The 24,357-nt window shown below is 38.7% G+C and overlaps 1 protein-coding gene across 2 annotated transcripts in view; it reads right to left on the bottom strand.

Moving 5' to 3' along the window:
- Nucleotides 1-656: 656 nt before the first annotated feature.
- Nucleotides 657-24,357, bottom strand: part of LOC103150710 (sodium-coupled neutral amino acid transporter 3-like) — a 33,751-nt gene continuing 10,050 nt past the window's right edge. The window contains exons 2-17 of one of the 2 annotated variants that reach the window (XM_007570428.2): nt 19,865-20,098; nt 19,186-19,227; nt 17,905-17,998; nt 17,693-17,808; nt 12,848-12,921; nt 12,639-12,731; nt 11,298-11,379; nt 8,770-8,852; nt 8,264-8,322; nt 7,777-7,923; nt 6,106-6,185; nt 5,661-5,761; nt 4,339-4,463; nt 4,039-4,183; nt 2,848-2,951; nt 657-2,250 (exon numbers count right to left, since the gene is read on the bottom strand). In XM_007570428.2, the coding sequence (XP_007570490.1) occupies nt 2,146-2,250; nt 2,848-2,951; nt 4,039-4,183; nt 4,339-4,463; nt 5,661-5,761; nt 6,106-6,185; nt 7,777-7,923; nt 8,264-8,322; nt 8,770-8,852; nt 11,298-11,379; nt 12,639-12,731; nt 12,848-12,921; nt 17,693-17,808; nt 17,905-17,998; nt 19,186-19,227; nt 19,865-20,001 (1,587 nt within the window). In that variant the 5' untranslated portion in view covers nt 20,002-20,098 and the 3' untranslated portion in view covers nt 657-2,145. The remainder of the gene's footprint in view (nt 2,251-2,847; nt 2,952-4,038; nt 4,184-4,338; nt 4,464-5,660; nt 5,762-6,105; nt 6,186-7,776; nt 7,924-8,263; nt 8,323-8,769; nt 8,853-11,297; nt 11,380-12,638; nt 12,732-12,847; nt 12,922-17,692; nt 17,809-17,904; nt 17,999-19,185; nt 19,228-19,864; nt 20,099-24,357) is intronic. The other variant, XM_007570430.2, reaches the window with a different exon arrangement.

The following is a 24,357-nucleotide window of genomic DNA, read 5'->3' as shown; positions in this document are numbered from 1 at the left end:
GGGAGCACATGACAGGAGTATATTCATTATCATGGGGGCTCTAAGGAATGTTAACTTTGAAGGGGTTATTGCAGGTTATTCAAACTTTACTAATCCACTACGTTAGGCAGAACAATCAAAAATGTTGTCAAACAAAAGGAGCTTACCCTTAAGTCACATCTTCAGATATATTTGTTTGCGTTTCATCTCATTAACTGGCCTACATTGCTGTGCTTTTTGAAGTAATAGTGCTTTGCTAACCACCTGCTAAATAACAGACACCTTACGGCCGAGACAGACATGATCGGTCACTGGTGTGCGTGACGGACTAGTGTCAGTAAGGCTTGTCCTAATATTTCCAGTCACCGATAGCGTGACCCTGTTGTTGGTGGGGTTTCTTTTGTGCAGTACTCTGCAAAAACATATCCACACCCCTTAGGTTTTTTTATTTTATTTTTTGAGGTAACGATATCAAATATCAGTGAATTTCAGGACGATTTTATGTGATAAACCAACACGAAATGGAGAAATAATTGTGAAGTAGAAAGAAATACAAATTTAAACCCAAAAGGTTGATGTTCTTTTGTATTCCTGCTACTCTGATACCCTCAGAGTAATTCTTGTGCAAAAAGAACATAGCAGGCAGGCCAAGGGGAAAGTTGTGGAGACGTTTAAAGAGAAGAACAGCCACAACAAATCTCAGCATGTGCATGTTTAAATCTAGCTGTGACATACCCCAAAACATATTGCAGCTGTAATTCATTTGATAAGGTATCGACTCCAAATTCATGAATAAGAATGCATGCAAAAGATTTTTAGTTGTCAACATTTCGAAAACCATTCATCCTCATCCATCCACTTCAAACCTATGTGCCCTGCGTGTTGGTCTATCCCATAAAATCATTTGAAAAAAATGTGCTGTTATTTCACATTGCAACTTGACAAAATGTTTAGAAGCCCGAGGGGCATGAATAATATCGCAAGGCGCTGTACGGTTTGGTTATCTCCTCTTACGACTAGCAAATAATTAAAAACAGTTCATCAAATCGTCCAAGAGCCCAACCCCACGTTTATCTGATAATACGGCCTGATCATCAGCAGTCTTCTCTGCACTGCGGTTGTCTTTTCGGGGCTAAGCAATCCGACAGACGAGGCCCTCAGTACCATTTCTACCTGTCCTCTTAGTGAAAACAAGGAATACCTGCACAGTTTAGGCATGTATTGTGCTATGTTGGCAGAATTCAAAACGTGCCTTCTGGGTTATCCAGAACTAGCTAATCAGTTTTATTATTATCTTCTTTTTTTTTTTTATCTAGTAAAACAATACAATACACTTTTTAGACTATGTCTGATAGGACATATGTAACTGTGCTTTACATTTTCGTTTAACACCCTGGTCAACAGGAGGAATTGAGAGAAGGCTGAAAACGTCAAGGTATAAAATAAAGAGCAGCAGCAAGAGTTAGTTTAATGTTCACCTTGAAGAAAAGGCCGCATTTTTTGAGCTTTGTCAGCTGAATCACTTGGCCACGTATTTGTCCTCGGTAACGAGTGTGCTTGTAGTTCTCTCATGTAATAAGCAAAAGCAGTGCCCAAAATGTAGCGATAATTGTCTTTTGCACTTTTAAAGTGCAACTGCTGTGAAAAAATATAATTATATAATTAATTCTAAGTACAGAAACTCTACAAAATATATATAAATCATTTTACATTAGCTGGTAAACAGGAGACGGATCAAACATATCTATGTAAATTTGTAGTTTTCATATTAAAGATCCTTTCGGGGACAGGAGCTCACTTTATCTTTGCTTTCCCACTTTCTCCTCACAAAACTCCAGCCGCCAATCATCACACGTCTGGCACTTCAGTAAATTAACTGGTAAAACTTCCCAAGCACTTCCACTGGCCTGGATCCACTGTTACTGTTTGGTAGGATATACAGTACAATTTATCTCCACCAGAACCAAAGAGCTTCGAGAGGAGAGAGACGCTCCGCACCCCCAACCAAACTCTCATCTCTGTGGCAGATATTCTCTTAGAAAAAAAAAAGGAAGGGCATCTTCAAACATCAGTGATTGGACATCAAAATAGTAACATTGCAACACAAAAATCCAAATCAACAATATAAAAGCTGAAAAAAAAATAAAATAAAATACAGTAGGGTTTCTAATGACCGCTGCTGGCTTTACTGCTGCCCGATGTCCAGTCAATGATGATAAAGCTGAGACTCATTATCATAAATAGGAAACCGATCCCAGCGAAACAGGCGGCCTGAAAGAGAAACGCAGAGTTCAAGGAAGAGACGCACCGATGGGAGGAGATAGTGGCTGCATGATATCAAGAACTTTAACTTTTACAGGACATGATTGTTGATCTTACTGGGTTTGTTTGTTTGTTTGTTTGTTTGTTTGTTTGTTTGTTTGTTTGTTAAATCAGACTTAGTTTGGTCCTAGAACAGCGGTGTGCAAAAATGTTTTCATTTTTCTTCTATTAAAAATGCAAAAACATTTGATAGTATTAACATGTATAAATAGTGTATGTCTGCATGTTGCATCATTGGTGTTGCTGCTGCAACTGATATTAGGTGGTGTTATTGTTATTTTATTAAAATAAACTGATTCTTTCTATGGTTGGCCCTTTAGCACTGATCTATGACTACATGCGTCTTCTGTAGGGCTTTCGAATGGCTGTGCTCAAATTAAAGTTAGGATTTTTTTTTTTCTTATTTTCAGCAAAAGACTATGCCAATGCAACGAACTTTTATTTTAAGGCTTTTTTAAATATATTTTTGCATAGAATGTAGAGGTTCTCCCATAGTTGAACTGGTGTAAATGAAGGATTTGAGCAATATTTCCAAGAGATTCTCACCAGGATTTTTGGAACCGAGCGCAGAGGCTCCTCTTCTTTGGGTACAATTCGGATGTAGAAGACAGCAGGGAAAATGAAGATGAGACAGGGGGCGGACGTGGCACCTGAAAGTACATAAAATACGTTGAATTATTCATAAATCAGTTCAGTGTGAAAAATCAAACCCGGCAGAAGATGCACCACTCTGGGGACAAAGAAGGGGAATGCTCACAATAAAAATGTTTACCAGGTAAAAATATAGTTCTGAAAAGCAGGAATAAAAATCTGTTTTCAGAAAAATCATGGCTCTATGTACCTCTTGAGGCGATTTATGGCTGTTGTCTGTCCTCTGATCAAAAATGTGATGTAACTTTAATGTTTTTAAAGCAATAAAACATTGCAATACAAAAAAGGCAATAAAATGCTTGGTGTAGTTCTTTTGTGTTCTTTTAATGCCATTTCCGCCTAGATTTTGCACAACAGTGACACTCCAGATACAAGGAATAATTTTGCATTATACACTTCCATTTTATTATTTTATTCCAAAATTCTCCATAAATAAGAAACACTTAATTCGTAAAAAAAAAAGTAACTATCTAGTTTGATAGACTTAAGGATTTCTCCATTCTAAAAGATAAAAATAAATTAGTTTAATGAAACCATAAAAACAAGTAAATTCTATATGGTAGATATTTTTGTTTTATTCATGTATATTTTGTGGCTTGAGATAAATTTCATCTAGTAGGACCAAAACCAAAAATGACTGTTAGAATTTCTAAGGTTGCTGATCTCTAAAATAAAACGTTTCTATGCAATGCCAAGTACTTTATGAATAACATATGCACTATATATGTCTGGACTAAGGAATAGAGAAGCAGAAATCTTTTATCAGAATACATCATACAGGCGTTGCAAATATCTCTCAAAACCTGCACAATTATGCAAACAGGCTATGCAGATCTTTATGTTTTTTATTTTGTTATCTCAAAGAGTTTTATGTTTCTTAGTTAAATTTGATAAGATACATATAACCTCAGAGTTGAGAAGAATATGAATTCTTTATTTTAGCCCAGTCTTTGTGTTTCTCTGCATGTTATGTTTAATTTCCACCCATTTCTGCTGAACTAACAAAACGTCATTTCAACTTAAGGTTTTCAATTCTAATCTGATGAATTCACATCTTTTTCTCAAGATCAATGTAATTTAACCTACCAATAACCCCAAAGATGCCCAAGATGTTTGGGGCAAAGATGACCAGCAGGTTGATGAAGGTGAGCAAAGTGATGGCAATTGCAATGTGACGAGGCCAGTAGAAGGTTTTATTGGGGAAAATCATCTGCTGGATCGCTCTCCTTACCTGATCATAACACAAAAAGGATTTAATTGCTTATTCATTTAATAACTTTGACAATAGTGAAATATCGTCAAGGCAAAAGATGATATTTTAATTAAAAAGGCAATCAGCTGATGGGCCTGTGTGCAAACATTGAGTGCTAAAATAATTGTACTTACAGGAAAGAGCACGATCGGTACTGTGAGTGTGACAGCAGTGAGAACAGCCACACGCACACAAAGGATTAAAGTGTCATAAGGGTCGATGCGGCTGTATGTGTGAAGCAGCTCTGCCTCCACTTCGTCTGCAAGTGGCCAAAACAGGAAAACAGAGATTCAAAGTAAAATGTCAAAATTAGAGAAATTAGGGGGTACTCCTTTGTAAAATTAGACTACATCTTTATGAATTCCAGCTATTTACAGGACTTTTAGCAGCATAACTAAAACATGAGGCCAACTCAACAGAAATTATTTAGCAAACCAGAAATCAGCCGTCCTCCAATGCTATATCAGTACATAGATTTAAGCCCTCTAAAAAAAAAAACTGGGATATCCTGAAGAAAAGGGAGTCAGGGCTCGGGATGATTTATAGCGATATTCTCTGGAGTGGTGGAAGAGCAAAGGTATTCTAATTTCAGAGGAAAAAAACACAGCTCTAAACCCCTGAAGATCTTAAACGTCTCCCAAATGTATTAAAAGTCAATACTTTGATTCCTTTAATTAATTGGGTCATGAAAGTAAATGACAGTCTCTTCCTGGGAACAACATGAAGTCTGATATATTTTCCTTCAAAAACTGCTTTGATTTTAAGATACATGAGGAAAGATGATTGAACTGTCTCCAAAAAATGTCTCACCATAATTTTTTTTTAACAAAGTCTGATTTTACATTTTCGATGATTGAAAGTTTCTGATTAGTTACCCAAACATAAATAAAGGTTAATACTATATTTCTGTTAAACCCCTAAAATCATTAAAAATATGGCTCTATACATGTACAGCAGGTGTCCATCTCCATTAATATCCTTAAATTATCAATTATCAATAATGGGGTAAAAATGTTTTACAATCTGTGGGTCACAAGAAATTTCTTTAAAAAATGCCTGGTCAAATTCCCTTTTCTAGGTATTGATTTTGTTTTTAACATGAATGTTTATTTCTCTATTTCACATAGTATAATAATAATTTGAAGGCTTTTCCCCCTCATCTTTCACAGTGGTGTCAATAATCATGGAGGGACTTGCGGATTTTTACTTGAGGCCACTAGAGGGCATGAATGTATCATAATAGTTATAGCTCTCAATTTACTACCATTTTATTTCAATAGATTCACATTTAGTAATTTTGGTGCATTTATTAAATGAAAACTGAATTTGAAAACGCTTGTGGTTTTTGAACTTTATGAAAGAACAGAACGCTTTTTTACACAACCAACCAGCAGGGAAACATGTTCTCTAAGACAGAAACGCAAATTGTCAAAAATGAGAGAATACGAGGGCTTACTGTAGAAAGTTAGGTATCCAAACAGAGCTGCCAGGAAGTACATGACGTACATGACTGCAATGGAAATATTGGACACGTGCTGCATCTTTTTCTTAGTGGGACTGAAATCAGAAAAAAATAAAATAAAATCATCATGTGGTTACACCAATATTCAGTTTAATCATGTTTCCAAGCAATGCCTGTTAAACCAAATACAAACGCTGACTTCACCTTTAACCCTAGAAAACATTAGCAGCTTTTTGTCAACAAGGGATTCTACATTTCGGCTAACGACATGCTACACGACACAAAGCAGTGCAGAGACATTTCAAAATACAGTGAAAGCAGTGCATGTGACTAGAATATGGCAAGCCAAGCACAAAGCACACACACAGCAGCTTTCCTCTGCTTATTAATGTCTCGTCCAAAACAAAGTTAGCAGGAGGTTTCCTTCATAAGAACATACTTGCGCAGCTCTGTGTAGATAGGGAGGACCTCAGGGTGGCACACAAAGGCGAACGCCAGGATTGGAATGGTGTAGGCCGTCTGTAAATGAACCCCAACAGGTCACCATAGATACAGCAGCGCTATCCCCGCCGTCTTACCACCAACTCCTCACTGCACTGCCCATTGCTGCCTCTGACACATCACAGAGAGCTAATTGTTTCTTGTGATTAACTTGGGCCTGGCAGCAGACCAGCTTTAGCCTATTTAAAAATGCCTTGGTGCCTCGTAAGTCGCTAACCAGCTGGAATCGGTCGTAGTCGAGTGAGAAAAAGTACGGGGACGCTGACAAAATGTTTATAGGGTTTTAGGAAAAATCTGAAACAACAAGAGAATATTTGCTGCCTCTCTGAAAAGTAAAACTACTCAGTGAAATTATGCAATTATGTTCAGATTGATCATACAATAACGAAGGGTCATCCAAGATTATGTGACAAGAAAGGATTTTAAAAACCAAAAGGATTTGAGAAAAGCGTCCAATGTTTTTCCATCTCAATTGTTGGTCCTGATATGTCCAAATTTGATGGCTTCTCTGTGTAAATAAAATGCTTTAGTAACTGCTGCGCTACTTCAGACTCCAAATGATTTCTGGTCTTTTTGCCCCCTTGCCATTTTGTACCCGTGTAGTTTTGGTCTTTTCTGTCTCCCATAGCGCACTTCATACCAACCGGGGAGAGGTTAAGTACTTTCTCTAACTAAGTAATGGACAATTAAAAGCAATATTCTACAATTTTCTATTAGTTTAATGTCAGGAAATGTTATGTAAGTTTTTTTTTAATAATATCCACCGGCAGGGGTCAACTGACACAAGGATCAGATCTATTATCAGTGGTTAAAAAAAAAAAAAAAAAAGATGCAATAGAAAATTTTCAGAATATAAAAATTACATGCAAAATGTGGGCATTTTTTCAAGATTATTCAAAGTGCTTCCTTCCATATTTTATGTCACATAAATGTTTCCAGTGGTCAAATAATAAATATTAATGATGGCCAAAGATAACTTGAGTAAATACAAAAAGTGATTTAAAAAAAACCTGGCCCTAAGTAGCAGGCTAAAAGATCTCAAATGGCAACCCATCATGTCCCAATTCAAAAGAAATGAAAAAAGCAGATGAGAAAGTAATTGACAACTATGAATTTGGAAAAGGTTTGCAAAACCATTAAATTTCAGGTGTCGCAAAAGTCTGATGGCTGCGACAACCAATTATAGGTCTAAGGGACATTAAGTTTTTCACAAAGAGCTAAAAAGGTTTGAATCATTCTTTCCTTTATAAATAAAACTTGAAATGCATTGTTTCAATAAGATAAAGGATTAATTCACAGGGACAAAATGCAAATAAGAAGGAACAAAATGACAATCCATAGGAAGAAAATAGGGGTACCAACTGGCATGGAGGCAAACTGACCCAGAGGCAGTTCAGGGGTTCATTCTGTCTTTGGGCCCTGCGTCGGTCGTAAAGTCACACAGGTTTGCAGCAGGTTCTGATCTGTTTCAAACCAGGATTCCCATGCTGTGACTGTGAGAAGGGACTGGCGACATGCTGATGACTATGACATAAGTGGGTGACTTTCAGTGCCCATAGCAGTGCAGGTGAACTTGCAGCTTCGTAGAAGGTGACATGCAGACACGTACTTGTGTATTGAGGTTGGCCATCTTGGGAATGCAGGCCGGGTTGTCCTCCCCACCGGGGTCGTTGACGGTGACATTCAGCACGCTCACAGTGCTGTTATGAGCGAAGTCCACAAACGGACAAGGGAGGTTGAACTTCTTGTAGATGACCTGCGCATGAATGCAGAGACAATTGGTGTTGCAGCAAAACAAAAAGCAGTGAGACAGTTAATATTGGGACAGGCTGGAAATATGTCAATGAGAGAAAGCCAACAAAAAAGAGAGAGAGGGAAGGCGGCGAGTGGATTACAGCTCACAGAGCCAAAACTAGGTCAGAGAAGGAAACACAGCCAGGGACTGCAGCATGCGAACATTAGTCCATAGCAGCGAGTAGGAAATACTGAAGAGCTGGTGGGAAGATCCCAGTGCATCTGGTCAGCATGACACAGACCAGGAACGGGAGGCAACATGTGACATACGTGTATGTACAGTTCATGACCAGAGGACTCACAGAAACGAGGAAGAACACCATGCAGCTCAGTGAAAATCCACTGGTGTATCCCAGGTATCCTGACAAATAAACACTTTGTTAGCATTTAAGATCATCACAGAGTACATGGCAATGATTGACAAAGACCTAAAGTTCATGTCATATTAAGTTACATAATGTGTTGAATATATATATTTATGTATATTTTTTTCACATTATAACCACAAACCTTGGTCTATTATATTGAGACTTTTGGCAAGCAGTGACTTGGGTCATTATGTCAGGAAGGTGAGAATATTAGAATGAAATGGCTGGGAAATCATACATGTTTTTTATTTAATCTTGTCCGTCATCAGGACACAAACTTACGACAAAAGACTATAATTATGTGCCTGTTTGCTTAATTTCCAACCTGAATTTTTGCCTTTTTTTTCTTTAATAAAATGCTATGGGTGCACCATAAGCTCTCACAGGAGAACAGATAAAATTGGTTTCCTCCTATAAAAGCTACAAAATGACACACTCACCCAGCTGTTTCATCAGAGCCAGCGGTAATATCACTGCCACAGAGACGATGATGACCAGATAGTTTCCGTTCAGGTACCATTCACTGCGGAGAAGCAGACAGACACAGCAATTATGGTATTGATTTGAAATTACTATAAAGACTCCTCTCAGTCTCACTTATTTTAAGGATTTGTACTAAATGAAAGCAAGTCAGCAGCTAACCACAGGTGCAGGAGAAATAAGATGTTTGGAGTTTTAGGAGTTATTTAACGCGTCGGGTTGTTAAATTCAAAGCTGAGCATAAATGAATACAAACCAAACTGGGTTGGATTTAGATATGTTCAAAGTAGACAAAAACAAAAGCTCACTTGCTGCCCGCAGAGATGGAGTGAGAATGTGAGTTTAAGTTATTCAGAAAAAATATTCAGGCCATTAAATCATTACCAATCTCTACATTTTGGGCTTTTTAAACACTATTTTTATATCCAGCATGAATGCCTCACCCGTATTAGCATAAGATCACACACTGATCGGGGAAAATAATACAAACTTTCACATTTTTTGGCTCATATTTCACATCACAGGCTGTAAATTCTTCAGAAAAAGAAATAGATATTCAAGATTTAAATTGATAATTTGTTTCCCATGAGGACTATTGAGAGAGGTTGTTCTTGGTCCTGAAAAAGATATTTCTAATAAATAAAATATAAGTAAGTTATTTATCTAACAATAATCATAACTCTGTGTCAAAAGCGAATTTTATTTATTTATTTTTTTGCTAGCCATGAATCCTGACTCGGATAATTGCATGATTTTATTAAATTTTTACTTTTTTTTTTCTTTTTTTTTTTTTGCCCAATGTTCTTGCGACTCTGAAAAGCATGAAAAGGATAAATTTTTCAAGATTCTGGAGAAAAATAGCATGACATTTTTATTGCTTTGAAATATTTTTTCAAACTGTAATAAATGACTGCCATAACTGTTATTAACTTGTCTGGGTTCCTTTTATTTTATTTTTTTTAATTGTGAATTATTTTCTAATGTCACAAACACTTGGACATGAAATGATGAAAATATTCTTAACTTGTTTTATATTAAAATTAATTTTCTGTTCCTAGGGTTGTAAAATAATATCTTACCCTTCTATTTATTTGATATGACAACACTGGAAGAGATTAGTGTGTAACTCATGACAGAATCCCATGAGGCAGTCGTCGGCATGTTATAGTCACAAGGCTGTCTCTGTCTAGGAAAGAAAGCTCAGAGGTTTATTTTTAGAGCCACACAGCAGGGGGGATTAATTTCTTGCCCTCTGTCAGGTGAGAACCACCACAACATGCAGCATCTGTTGCAACACTCTCACTTTTTAAAGTAATAATGATGCTATCTCATGTAAAAATGAGCTTTTATTTTTTTTTTTAAAGCTATTTTTCTCTAAATACAAACACTTTATTCAACAGTGTTCCAGCTATGTGTGTGTTTTTTGCATCAGAATAACGCTGATTTTTAGATGTTTCTGGGGGGTTTTAGCCCACTCCTATGCGATTAAATGAAACAAACCCACACACTCTGACAGGACGAGGCGCCACCAAGGCGACCTAGTTTGTTATCGCTGGTAAACAACGATTGTTGACCGTGGCCCACAGCTACACGGTGATAACAGGTTGAGCGCAGTGCGTGCACTTTGTCACTTCCACTACAGTGTTACTGATCTGTCCAAACATTGCCATGAAAAATACTGCAGCAGCAGGTGCAACGTCCCTCACCGAGTCTGGCGCAGATCGGCTGAATACAAAGGACCCAAAAAATGTTTACCCAAAAACTTCCAAGAAACTCTTGACCCACTTAGCACAGGGTTGTGTAAGCATTCTCAGAAACGAAAAGAGGGTGCAGATACTCCATAACTGGAGCAAAGTCACAATGAACTGCACGCATGAGAGCGAGTTTTGTTTGTCTCCTAGGCCACCTGCAGTAAGCAGTGATATCCCACAGTTTACATTTTCAGCTGCAGAGTCTTGCTGCGTTTTGATGCAATCGCTCTCACTGGACATGGCGCTCCCCCCGCACCCTAACCCCCCACCTCTCTGGGGTCACAATCACAGCTGTTCTCACACCAGCTGCTCCAAGCGTGGCACCGGTCCCAACAACTGGCACGGCTCGGAAGGATTCTTCGGTCTACAATTAAATCTCTGTCCGGTCCCACAGGGAGCCGATGGGATGACTCACTTCCTTTTCGCAGATTGCTCTTTCATCATTAAGTGTGATTCAGAGACGGGCTTTTCTTGCCTTAACGTCTTTTATTTGCATGTAGAGTGTGAGAAAAGATAATTAAGAAATACAGTGCCCTGCAGACGCATTCACACACTTTGGACTTTTACATTTTGTCACATTATAACCACAAATGTTGATGGGTTTCATTTCATATGACGGGCTGGATGAGCTTGAGCTATTTTATAAAGAAGAATGGCATCTACATTCCATCAACAGAATTGTTCACAGTATGCATTTTATGTATTTAGATTAAATAAATCACGTGCCAGGCACTCACCCTGCAGGCACGTCCACCTTCAGAAATGCCTGGATTACCAAAGGGAACTCATACTTGACTATGTAAAGGTAACTGGACATTGCTGTGGATCAGAAAGAGATAAAGTTACAGTACAAAAAATGATGGCCTTTTCACCTTCTGAAACAAACAGGAGACTGCAGACTACATGTTTTGAGACAGAAAACGCGATGAATAACTGCATATATTCCCACTTTAAAAGTGTTACATATCCTGTAATATTCAACTGACAAACAAATTGAATACGTGTGCATGGACTAATACTAGTTTGAACTGCTTGTTGATTCAAGTCCAGCATCTTTCATAGAACTAAAGTTCAGCTGTGCTGGTAGGATTTTCTGGATATTTACTCATTTGTATCTTTCAGCTAAAGCCATAGTTTGCAGAGAGGTTACAAAGGATCACAAAATGATGTCATTGTCCAAACATATGAGTCAGGAGAAGAATGCCATAAGTAATTGGACATAATATGGAACAATCAATATTACTAAAAGTGGAGGTTTCCTTAAGATCTATCAAGATAAGAAAGAAACCTGAAGGGGCCTTCTGGCAGGTATTCCACGTACAAAAACAATTGTACTTTATTTTTTCATTTATCCAGACTAAATAGATTAAAAAAAAACTCTTAAAGTTATGCACAAAAATGACACTACACATTAACCCAGAGAACACCACCACCACCACCACAGTGCAGCGTCATGCTCTGGGGCCTCTTCAGATGGAGCCAGACTTCGGGTCAAGGGGGAGGAAATTCAGCTTTGAGCCTAAACCTTTAGGTGTCTGCTGGAAATCTGAAGATTAAGTCAGATTTTATGTTTCCGGTATCACAGTGAGACCAAGCAACAACGTGTTGGCTTCAGTAGAAAAAAAAAAAAAAAAAGCTTTGAAATGTCTAAAGCAAAGTTTTTTATATTTACTAAGCATCTTTTTGAGTTTTTCTGTGGCCCTTCTAGTTTTCTATAGCATGCCTGGTTTTCAGCTAGGATCTAACTTGCTGTCGCTAAAATCTTGTGGCATTTCAGTCAAAATGTGCTGCCCATTTCTTGAGCAATCAGCCACAGAAATAAGGGCAACTTTTGACAGGCTGCCAGTAAATCCCCTACAGAGATAACAAAAGTTTATCTTCGGAGCTTAAGAGCCGTTTAAGCCTGGATGATTCACAGCTCATGGTTAAGCGAGAGCTTAACAAAATAAATCTGAGAAATCCTAGTTAAATATTGTCTAAAGCCATTTTAAATTATTACAAGAAAGTCTGCATAATTTTTATTTATTTTTTTTTTAAAGAGAGCTGTTCTTCTACAAAATCCCAGCAATGGACCTCACCTCCAATGTTCTGGAGCGTGATGGCGATACCTGCAGCCATCTTCCCCGGAGTCCCGAAGGCCCTGTAGCCGAGCTGCTCATACGCACGAATACCTGAACCACAAACAGAAGACGAGAGAGACTGTGTTACAACCACAGCTAAAAGAAAATGTTAAATATAACTATGTTTGTGATTCATTTACATCAGATTACTTTAGACGCTCACGTACCTACAATACCAGACGACTTTAGCAGCAAATGGATTGAATATGACGAAAGAACTGCGACCACTGTGAGGAGCAACCTGAAACCGTCAGACAGCAGATCGCGATTAGCGCCACTTCAAAGAAACTTCAAAATGAATACTCACTCGCTCTTAAGACATAGGACTAGATAAAAAAATAAAAATAAAAAATGAAAAGCCTTCCTGTTGAATATTTACACTATATGATTCACTGCAGGTTATTTAAACAGCTGCAGTTCAGGCATAATGTTTCATATAGGTTGTATGGGATGAGAAAACCCTGCGGCTCTCCTGGACTGTTGGTCCAGCTGATTCACAGAGGTCACCCCGTAAGCCTCCCTGCTCTCTGTCACCAACACACAAACACACCAGCTGGGCTCTTAAAGGACAGAAGAAACACACAAAAGAGAGGAACATCTTTCTCTCCGTTACTCAGCCGACGTGGAAAAATACACCCAATAAGTCGTTACTTCCCTTTTCAGCTGTTTTTACTTGAGGCAGAGAACGCAATCCTCTCTTTACTTTGTTCATAATCAGCGGGTTTGCATTTATTCGGGGCTGCAACACATTTTTTTTGTCAATAATTGATTATTCTATCAGTTACTTTAATCGGAAGAAAACTCTGGGTCAGCAGATTCTTCATTAACCACTGAGGCCTTTTTTATATACAGTATTAGAAATACATTAAAAGATACAAATATATTTTATTTTAAATGAGGGAATAAACACTTTATTCCACAAAACATGACATCATAGCGTTCCCTTAGTGACGCCTGATCATCTGCAGCTGAAAAGAAACTGATAACATCAACATAGTTCTGCTTGACTTTACGTCAATACAGCGTGGAGATCTGTTGATTACTTTAATTGACGACTAAATTAGTGGATGGTCACTTCGATAATATGACGATTGATCAAATTGATCGTTTCAACACTACATTCATTTCCTGCATTCTGATGCAAATATAAAATAATCTCAGACTGCACCAGCTTAAAAAGGAAAAAGTTACTTTGAGACATTTTGTAAAAATACACATGTAGTATGAAAAAAGATTGATCACGTCTATATTTAATAAGGCACCATTTGAATGCGTGACCGGAACTGATTATTTTTGTGATTTAGAGCGAAATCTTTAGGAGAGAACTTGAAATTAACTCCTGGGGTAAACCCGTGGCCCGAGGGCGTTTCATGAATGGTTCCCTGATCCACTGGCATTCTTTGACCCAGTTCACCTCATTCCAACCATTTACTGTTTTGTCTTTTGTTGTTTTGTTTTTTTTTGTTTTTGTACTACTGGCAACATTAACTTTCACTCCCACACAAACACTCTCTCAACCCCTTTCGAAAGGCCAGGCGGTTCTGTCTTTCACCGCGACTTCAACTCTTGGCCGCCAAACAATTTTCTTTTTCTACAAACCGTGTGGGAGAAAGCTTAGCTGACTTGGGGGTTTGAAGTCAGTCAGTCAAGTAGAAGTGGGAAGACGGATCTGCTGACACTCAGACAGACCGACACACTTGGGTCTCTGTTGCCCGACCCGCTGAAATTCCACCCCACAGCATTCCTACTCGGAACCAGGACCACTGACCCAAACCACACACCCACATAAGAAATCTCAAAGAAAGGGCACTCATGTATTAAATATAATTAATTATCAGCTGACAAAAAGGTGCTACAAATACTTGAACACTGCAGGTGTTTGTTCAATTAAGGGAAAAATGACTAAAGTGAGTGATGTCTGGAGACGTCTGACAAATTTCAGCTTGATTGGAAACCTCAAAATCCTATCGCTTTGTTCAGTTTACCAGGAGTTACAAAGGTCATGACAGCAGGACATATTAATACCGTGACTGCTTCCCTGTTCTTAAAATAAATTATTAATAATCACTTGTGGGGGTGGGGGGAGTGTGAGGGATATTTTTAATGCTTTTAAGTTAATAATTGCATAAAATCTTATTAATATTTGCTATTTAAACCATACAAAAGAGAAAGTACAACTTCAAGATAAATTTGGGACACTATCCCAATCCTATTTTATAATGATGCTACCATTTCTTAAGTTATTCAAAAAGTTATTAAAAACTGATGCAAGAAACTAAAAAAAACTGCTTTTGGTGATCAAACTTTTTGAAATGCATTTGCATTTTTCCTTCTAATGCAAAAAATAAACAACCCAGTGTAGATTTGCAAACTACATATCAGAGCCGTTGTTAATGGATTTAGTCATAATGGAAACCTGTTGTGCTAAAACAACAGGGGGCTCGACCCCTGGAAGAAGTGGCCCTTCAGAGCCCACTCTGCCGCAGAACCCTTTACAGAAATCGTTCGGACGCTAACGGTGGTTCAGGTTCAGGTCTGGAATAACATGACTTGATGTCATATCAAAGATAGGTGCAACAGAGGGAATCTTTATTTCTCATAAAAACAGAAACCAAAGCTCCAAATGAAATTCTGACAGAGCTTTTTGACAGAAAAGCACTCAAGTTCACGGCACCAGGAATTTGCTAAAACGCTTGATATTTTACATAAAATCCTGGGACTAACAATGAAAATAGAAATATTGGGTGAATATGTGATGTGGGCCCATTTTGACAAAGGTCATTATGATTCAAAACATGTCACATCACAGCTGTTCAGATGTAAATCCTGTAAGAAATGGTCAAAACCCCTCTGTCTTCATTTTTGTGAAATGCTATAGGGTTGACCGAAATAAAAAACAGGATATGTGGCAGTTGGTGTAAAACATTTCTTAACATTTTGCCCACTCTGAATAAATACTAAAGTTAACCTATATCTTTGGTATATTTTCTTGATAGAACATATTTACGTAAATCTGTAATGTGTAGCAACTGGCAGTGAGGCAGTTGCTACACAATTGAGTCCCATCTTTAAGTGTCAGTCAATAGCAATATCATATAAACTGTTTTTTTGTTTTGTTTTTTTTGTGCTGCTCACTAAAAGTTGCAACAATCCTTCAAATATCACAACATAGACAATGCATTGCTCAAGGCAATCTGCTCAGTGGCTTGAAAAAGAAACAACTATATGACAAAATGTACGCTACGGCCATTGTTACTGTTGACGTTTTGATTTTGTTTGTTTTTTTTAAGCTAATATTTTATTTTGGTCCTCTGACTGTTTTAGGAGGGCAGCCCGGGGGTTCAGAAGGATACCGGGGGAAAATTAAAGAGGCAACCTCATGCCTGCTGTCCAACGAGAAACACAGAAAATCTGCTAGTTTTTCTCAGCCAAATATGTCACACTTGCTGCTTGTTCCTCTCAGCGGCTACTCTATTGTTCAAAACAAGATCTGACATAAACACAAATACACAGCCTTTCATCTGAAACAGGATAGACAAGTGCACGCTATCTGCCGCACGGAGTCACGTACTGCTAATTAACACGTGACCATATTAATATATAATGTAGCCCAGATGACTGGGGGATTATTTTCAGCTTCTGTCTAGCCTGGTGTCAGAACTACTGCCGTTCGGTGACAGAGAGTTCAGTCAGTTCAGTCAGCTAACATCCAGAAAACCCTCAGTCACACTACACAGATCCAAATAAGGAGCTTTTTCTGCCATGAGGGGAAATCCTCTTCACAAGACTGCCTTGAAGAAGAGGGCAAATCACATCCTTACGGATGGCGTTTTTCTGAATATTAAACACGCCTGTCATTTTCTCCAGAGGAGATGTGAATCTGGAATAACAAAAAGAGCTAACTCTCCTCAGCTACATTCAGTTTTTTACAAGTAGACAAAAAAAAAAACAACAACATACTACTACCAATCTTGAGCCAGAAAACATTCAAAACGTTGCTGGAACTTTGTGTTTAGCTTCACTATTATAAGCAAAAATATTGAATAAAACTATTTTTGAAATGCCTGATTAAACCAGTTCCAACATCAGCCAAGTCATAACCAGCATTGTGAAGAATAAAAAAAGATGGTGCATTCCTGCTGAGGGAGAGTCGCGCCTAAAAATCACGAGGACGTCCATAAACATCCAGCCATTCTTTTTTTACTGACACCAACATGAACGTTTTTTTGGGGGGGCTGTGGTAGAAACATGAAGTAACCAGAAAAAAAAAAAAATCCATGACAGCAACAAGAGAGTAACCTTCCTGAACATCTACACTGACCAGGCATGATATTAACATGTAAATACCATTTGTCTATTTGTTGCGGCCCCAGTTAATAGGCATCAAAAGCAGGAAAAAAGCACACTAAAAGCCAACAGTCTAAAAGAAAACAAGCAAACTTAGAATGCTTGTGACATTTCTCTCTTCATGTCAAAAGAATAAAACTGAAATGCTACAAGAAAAAAAAAAGTTTAGCTGCTGCTGGTGAGGCATGTTCCTTAAAGACCAAAAGCCCCGAAGTCATGAATCTGATGCACCAGCCTGCTACGCTGCAGACTTTTAAATGTTATGCTGCTAATTCATTATGCACACAGACTGACTCAAAGCAGAGAATCAATCAAAGGGGAACGTATTAAAACTCATTACTTTCTACACCTTTGACTGCAATCACTTGTTTTATGAGATGAATAAATTATTGTTGGGCTATAATTGTGCTTAAGCATCAAATGTACCCAGTATCACCAGTTTCTTTGTCATTAATAAGGTCTGCTAGAGGGTTAATACAAGGTGATTACGTTGCATTTAGAAGCTATTTATGTCTCGCACAAACTCACACTGCAAAACCCTCAGAGGGTTGAAAATAAATCAGAGTTCTGGGAGCTGTAAGTCAGCAAGTGTAGCTGCAGAAAGTAATTCCAATCCACTTAGGGTTTTAATACATCATCTTCGTCATCGTTAACGCATGACTTACAGAAACAGGACGACCCCTGTGTTGGCCATGGCGTATGCAAGTCCTAAAATTCCACTTCCCATGATTGCATTGCCCAGGTTGAAGACGGACATCCCAAAGGAGGTTTTCCCTTCAAACTGCAACCAAAGTAGAACAGGGGCTGGTTGCATTTCGGCAGACATCCCTGAGTGAGGAGTGTGATCGTGCCAAGGCTGAGATGTGTGTTAACTCACGTCCGTGAAGCGCGTTGTTTTCTTATCCTCGGCGCCTGATAAGAACTCCTGGCTCTCCGGGAGGCTGGCTTCTGTGTTTTCAGTTCTGTGAGGACTAAAGATTGGAAACTGCTGTAAGAATATGGAGCATACTGCAAACACAGATTTGTAAAAAAAATTCTGGGAAAACTTTGGACACATCTGTGTTGGTATCATCATGCAAAACTCTTCACATCCCTTGAACTTTTTGAGGGGATTTTACTGGGATTTGTACATGATAGACAAAACCAAATTATCTCATAGCTATCAGGTGGAGGAAAATTTGTTTGTGGTTTTCAATTTTGTGAAATTATCTCTCACTGAGATTAAAGCTACAAGGGTTTTGCAAGTATGTTTAGAGACTGAACTCTTTATCCATTCTTTTTTTATTTTTTCAAAATACTGTACCTAAAGTTCAGCCATATCAGATGGAGAGGATCTGAGAATTTTCATGTCATGACACATTCTACATTAGCCTTAGTTCTGGACTTTTACTAGGCCATTCGGACATTATTGTGCTCTAAGCTAATATGCTTTACTCTGGTTGGTCCTGTTGGAAGAGGAACTTCTGCCCTTGACTCAAGTGGTGTGCAGGCTCTGGCAGGTATGCTTTCTGTTTCCAGTCATAATCACCATAGGATTTTACATTCAGGCCAAAAAGTTACATTTTGGTCTCATCTGTTCAGAGCACCTTCCTTCACATGCCTGCAGTAACTACAACCTGAGGCAAACTGCAGCTGGAACATCCACTTATTTTCTTTGATGGATCACAGAGGGATTTTAAAAGTTTGTGATATTATTTTATAATCCCGCCCTGTAAATCTCTCTACAACTACATCTCTGACGTTTTTTCTGCGTTCCTTGTTGTTTATGATGCTTTGCTCATTAACGTTCACAAACTTCTGAGGCCTCCACAAAACAGCTGTATATTTAATTACTTTAAATTACACAGGTGACCTCCATTTACTAATTAAGAAACCTGTGAAGGCAACTCATTGGACTGCATTTCATTTTTTTTGGCAGTAAAATAAAGTAATGGTGGTCAACTCAGAATATGTTTTTCTTCTACTTAATGATTCAATACTGCTTTGTGTTTGCATATCACATAAAATCCCATGAAAGTGCATTAAAGTTTAAAGAGATAAAATGACAAAGTACTTTTCCCAGGCACCTGGTCACCACAAAGACACAACATGCAACAGTTATCACAAAACTAATCAGTGTGAAATTGACTATTCTCATTATGGATCATTTTATACATACCTAGCATTCTGGGTGCTATTGGCTACAGTTTCTCTACAAGCACTGTAGAGAGAGGTCATCCATCACCCAATGAGAGCACAAAGTGGAAAACAACACCCACAGTCATAATATGATAAACACATTGACAAAAAGCTACATCATCATCATCTCTATCCCAGAGAGGGGAACTTTAATTGAACCATCTATTACACCAACAGTGCAACAAAAAAAAATGAGGAAAAAAGCTGGACAACCTGATGTGATAATTGGGCACTTATCTCATTACATTATCAAGCACAAATTGTAGTACAGCAAGTCAGCAGCTGAAGCCTAAGTGTTGTGCCAAGCAGAGCTTCATTAGGGTCTTTGCTGAAAATCCCGTCGTGGTTGACGGATTTTTGTTGTTTTCTACGTTTTTCTTTTTATGGTACGCTGTCGTCTGTTTAAGTGCTGTTGTTCTTTTTCTCTATTTTTTTTCATCTGTTCTCTTCTTTGTTTTAGTTTGTTTTAAATAAGTCGAGTTAAGTCTATTTGCATAGCATATTTCACTATGTAGTAACTAATTATGAAACAGTAATAAACATTACATTTCGTCAGATAAACACCAGCAATTAAATTCTTTGGCATATCCCAGGGACCTAAACATGACTTTTATGCTCACATTACATTGGTTTACACTACATTTAAGTGGAACACTCACTTTTCACAGTCTTCTGCAGAAGGTGTTTTTGCAGATGTTGCGATCTCCTCTCCAGGTTCATGGCCTTTCCCGTTTGGAATAGTGTTCACCTCTGCTGAGGAATTTTCCACAGTCTCAGCTGGTTTGTCCTCACTCATGTCTCCTCAGGTAAATAATATTCTGTCCTTTGAAATGAGTGAATGCCTGACAGTGGTAAGAGCTTTGAAGCCAATGTTTTGATTTTCCTCCTGGGATCTGTGTGAGAGAAAATAAAAATACAGACAATTAGCGTTTCGGACGTACAGTGTCAGGCACTAGGGGAAAATGAAAAAGAAGTTATATAATTGGACATCAGGTGAAAACGTCTCCCAACACACGAAAGGATAAAACCTAATGGAATGTATTACTGAAAAGTTACATTAAGGAAGTCATTTGAAAAATTCAAGAGATTTTGTTAATTCACTTCAAACCTTTCAGCAAATGAAACGTTGAGAAGAGATAAGTTAAATGTTTTCATAGATCAATTAAGCAAAAAGATGATGGTCAATAAAGTTTTAGATGCTTGGAAGGGCCTGGTAGCGACCCTAAACAATCACTGAGATGACCATATTAAACATTTCATACTAAAATGTAAATGGCTCAATGATTCTTTGCTGAGAATCTGGTGACGATTGGAGACCACTGGACTACAAAGAACTCAGGGGCTCAAAGTGGATCAAGAAAAAGTCTCCCACAGCATTACACCACCACCACCACCTATAAAAATAAATCATTTGTTACTATTTTGTGCACTAATTAAAGTAGAATGAGTGTTCAGATTTTGTGGTGAAATCACAATCAAAATAAAGGGTGACTCCAAGAAATAAAAAGCTTCTGTTTGTGGAAACTATCCCAAAAACTCAGTAAACTCCCATTTTCAATGCAGAGCTGAGAGCGCATGGCTGTTTTGGCAAATTCCATGAATAAATTGACACATTAAGTGACAGGTCACCCCTTAAGAGGAAATAGAGCCTTTAGCTTGGCGTGTCACACTGGGCTTTGCATCAGGCCTTCATTTCCTGGGTATCCTGTTGTGTTGCATTAGTTGACCAGCTGACTTGTGGGGCCCAGAAAGGCCTTAGTGACATGTATCTCCTAGATGCCGTTGACTAAATCCCCCCTGTCTGGCTGGCCCTAAATGATCTTTTTTTTTTTTTTTTTTGCTGTGCTGCGTAAACAGGGGCCATAATGGTGACCATGTTGGGATCTGCAGAGAAGGAACACACAAACGGTTCGACTCCCCCCACAGTGGTGAGATAAAAAGAGAAGAACCAGTCAGGACCAGCTACAGACCAGTTCAAGCTGTCTTTGTGCCTCCATTTCTCTGTTTGTCCCTTTTCTCTTGGTTTCTTCTTTTATTGTGGAGGGTTCAGCACAGCCACAATGTTCGGGGTTCTCACTGCAACAATTACTGGCAGCAGCTCTGCCGCCCTTTGTTCCTTCAGGCCTATTTCGCTTCGCTGCCTTGTTCTTTTCAAGGTAGCTCAATCCGGGAGGAAATATCCCCCAAACCTTGACTACATTGTGAGGTGAAACACCCCTGGTCTTCACCTAGCGTTCCTCCAAACCTACCGGCCACATCATTGTGAGCTTCACTGCACAGACAGACCTCTCGGTGTCCCTGGGTAAGCTGGGCAACGTGGCCGGGCAGCAAAGCACAGGGCACAATGGCACATGTTGTGTGGTTTCCTGGGAACCGGTTGGGAAACAGTGGTACTATTGTGCCAGGCATCATTATGCTGCCAGGGCCCCTTGGCTGTAGTTCGCCGGGCCACTCGAGAGGCTGAAAAGGTATTTCACTCCCTAATTGAAAAGACGCCACCTTGAATTCAGCAAATGCCAGCATACTGCTTTCACGCGGAGTTGTAGCATAGCTGCTGACGGCAGCAATGGCCGAGGCCGGACCGGCCTTGTGGGGACAAATCACCGCACAGTCACTCAAGACGGTCCACAAATCACAGGGAGGTTGGAGCGGCCATTGACGGACAACACTCGATGAGCTGCCCGGCTCCCCCTCGATGGCACCAAGCACTGGTGCTTCTAGCAGAGGGCATGATTGGCCTGGGTTGTGTCTTTTGCAATCATTATGTTCAGCAGTTAAGAGAATACACGACTGCTGACTAAAAATACACTTGGTGGTCAGAACCTCGCATTCATTGAGGGAATTCAGAAAGCTTGAAGGTTGTGAGTGAAGACAGAGCAGAAGTAGGTAAAAAAAAAAAAAGTATGCAAAAAAATCTAACTAAACAGCAATTTAACTAGATTATAATCCCTTACAAAAAATATTAATACTCCTTGGACTCCTCATTTATTGGGATTTTATGCTGTAGGTCAACTACGAAGTAGTACATAACTGTGAAGTGAAAGGAAAAGGAAACAACTCCTAATTTTGTGACGTGTATATGAAGTTAGTTTGTCTCTATTCAACTTTGTAAAATAGCTCAAACTATTCTTGTCAAAAATATTTAATTACACTTATCTAGCCTATCCTAACACATTGAAACTTAGATCTAAGCTAGTTCTCCGTCCCGGCCCTCCCTCATGCCTCCTCAGCATCCCATCAAGAGACAAGACATTTAATGAAAAAATAAAGAGGGAAGACAAGAGGCAGCTCTGACATGACCGAGTCTCAGACATGCAGCCACATGAACACTGTGATGTGAAATAATGGTCTGGTTGTATAGATGACCTAAATCATGCAGGACTGTCTACTGTTTGTCGACGCTATGTAATGCAAGAACATGCGTTCGTTTTATTGGAAAAGGAGACACAAGGTCTGCACAAAGATAAAAGAGGATGAGGATGCAGGAAACTATATAAACGGGTATAATTCATGAAGGTGTTTGCAGGCAAATGTGAGTTTCTGTGTCCTTCCACATCTGACAGAGGCAGATATGCTCCTAATGTGGCTAGTAATTAACATCTCTGCACTAACTCAGATCCCCACATTAAAATGAGTCACTTTGCAGGGACTTAGTGGGAAACCTGTCCATATTTATGTGAATTTATGACAGAGCTTAGCCTTCTCAGAGACCAGTGGCTCTTGCCACAAGGGGAAAATACCGTCTGCCAAAAACGTATTAATTATGATGCAGAAAACATGATATGATACAAAAAAACAGTCAGTGATGTCACAAAGTGTTTGCCTGATATTTCCCCCAGAATAGATAATTTTGTCAAATTATGTATATGTTGTGTTTAAATACATATTGTTTTCTTTTAAAATACAGAAGACAAATGTATAGTGTGGAAGAGTTCAACAAACACTTCAAGTTGCATTGGATAAACTGAAAGCAAACAAAATAAAAATAATAAATAGTTAAATAAATAGTTAATGCAAAAATAATTGTGCTGCACTGAGGGTGAGATGACAAACTGCACAAAGACAAAAGAGGATGAGGAAGCGGCATCCCTAAATAGAAAATCTGAATTAGATTAACTACTATTTTTTTTAATATTATAAGATATTTAGAGAAAGCGACTGGCATCCAGTGCACCAGCCACATAAGGACTGGGGTATTAAACAGGGGTTTGGCTGTATGAACGAGCTGAATAGTGCAGGGTGACACAGTGTTTGTAGACACTATGTCATGTAAAAACGTGGTTGTGTGGCTGCAGAGGGAAACATGGGGCTTCTTATTTTTTAACAAATCCTGATTCTCAGATCACTGAGATCAAGTTTTCTTACGCCTCATCCTCTTCGATACAAAACACAACATAAAACCCATTTTATGATTCAGTTCACTATAAGATATTTAGTCTCTCACTTTAAGTTTATTTTTCTTTACAAAAATGTTCCAACAAAAGTGCATATTTCCAAATAAAATAAACCAACACACACCACAGCTACACATCAGATACACCAGACGGACAAAACGACTTTCCTCCAACGTTTATTTTAACTCCCAAGTCATAATCCTGGACTGTAAGACTCTTGTAGGGAGAAGATGAATCTTTTTTTTTATGTCAGCAACAGCAGAAGCTAGGTTCACTCCAGTTCTCCTTCAGAGCATCAGCGTGTGTGTGCCTCAGCTCTGTAGCTCTGACGTAAGCGGCTCTGCAGAGACGTCATCCCACATGGAGGGAAACGGAGCCAGGCGGCTTCTCTCATTGTTATTCCTGAAGTGACACCTGTGCTATAAAACGCTGCTCATGCTGACTCACTCCTACACTTATTTAGCTTTTTTTTTTTTTTTTTTTTTTTGCATTTGTCCTTGCCGTTTATTCATAGCTTGATACTGTAATTAAATGTGTGGCTTTGTGTGTTTGTGTGTGTGGAGGAGGGGGTGCACAGGTTATGTAATATCATCAGTAATCTCTCTAACACAGCCTCTTCTGCCACTGCTTGATGACATTTTAGCAGACATGTGGATGCAAAAGCTTTCTTAACTGAGACCCTTAATCTGTTTATGTTTGTTTCATCGCTTTTGCAGATATTCTAAATGAGTACAAAAAGGTCAGAATAATCATTCACT

The sequence above is a fragment of the Poecilia formosa genome, unplaced genomic scaffold (genome assembly GCF_000485575.1).
Source record: "Poecilia formosa unplaced genomic scaffold, Poecilia_formosa-5.1.2 Scaffold260, whole genome shotgun sequence".
Classification (NCBI taxonomy): Eukaryota; Metazoa; Chordata; class Actinopteri; order Cyprinodontiformes; family Poeciliidae; genus Poecilia; species Poecilia formosa.
This window is presented reverse-complemented; position numbering and strand designations above follow the sequence as displayed.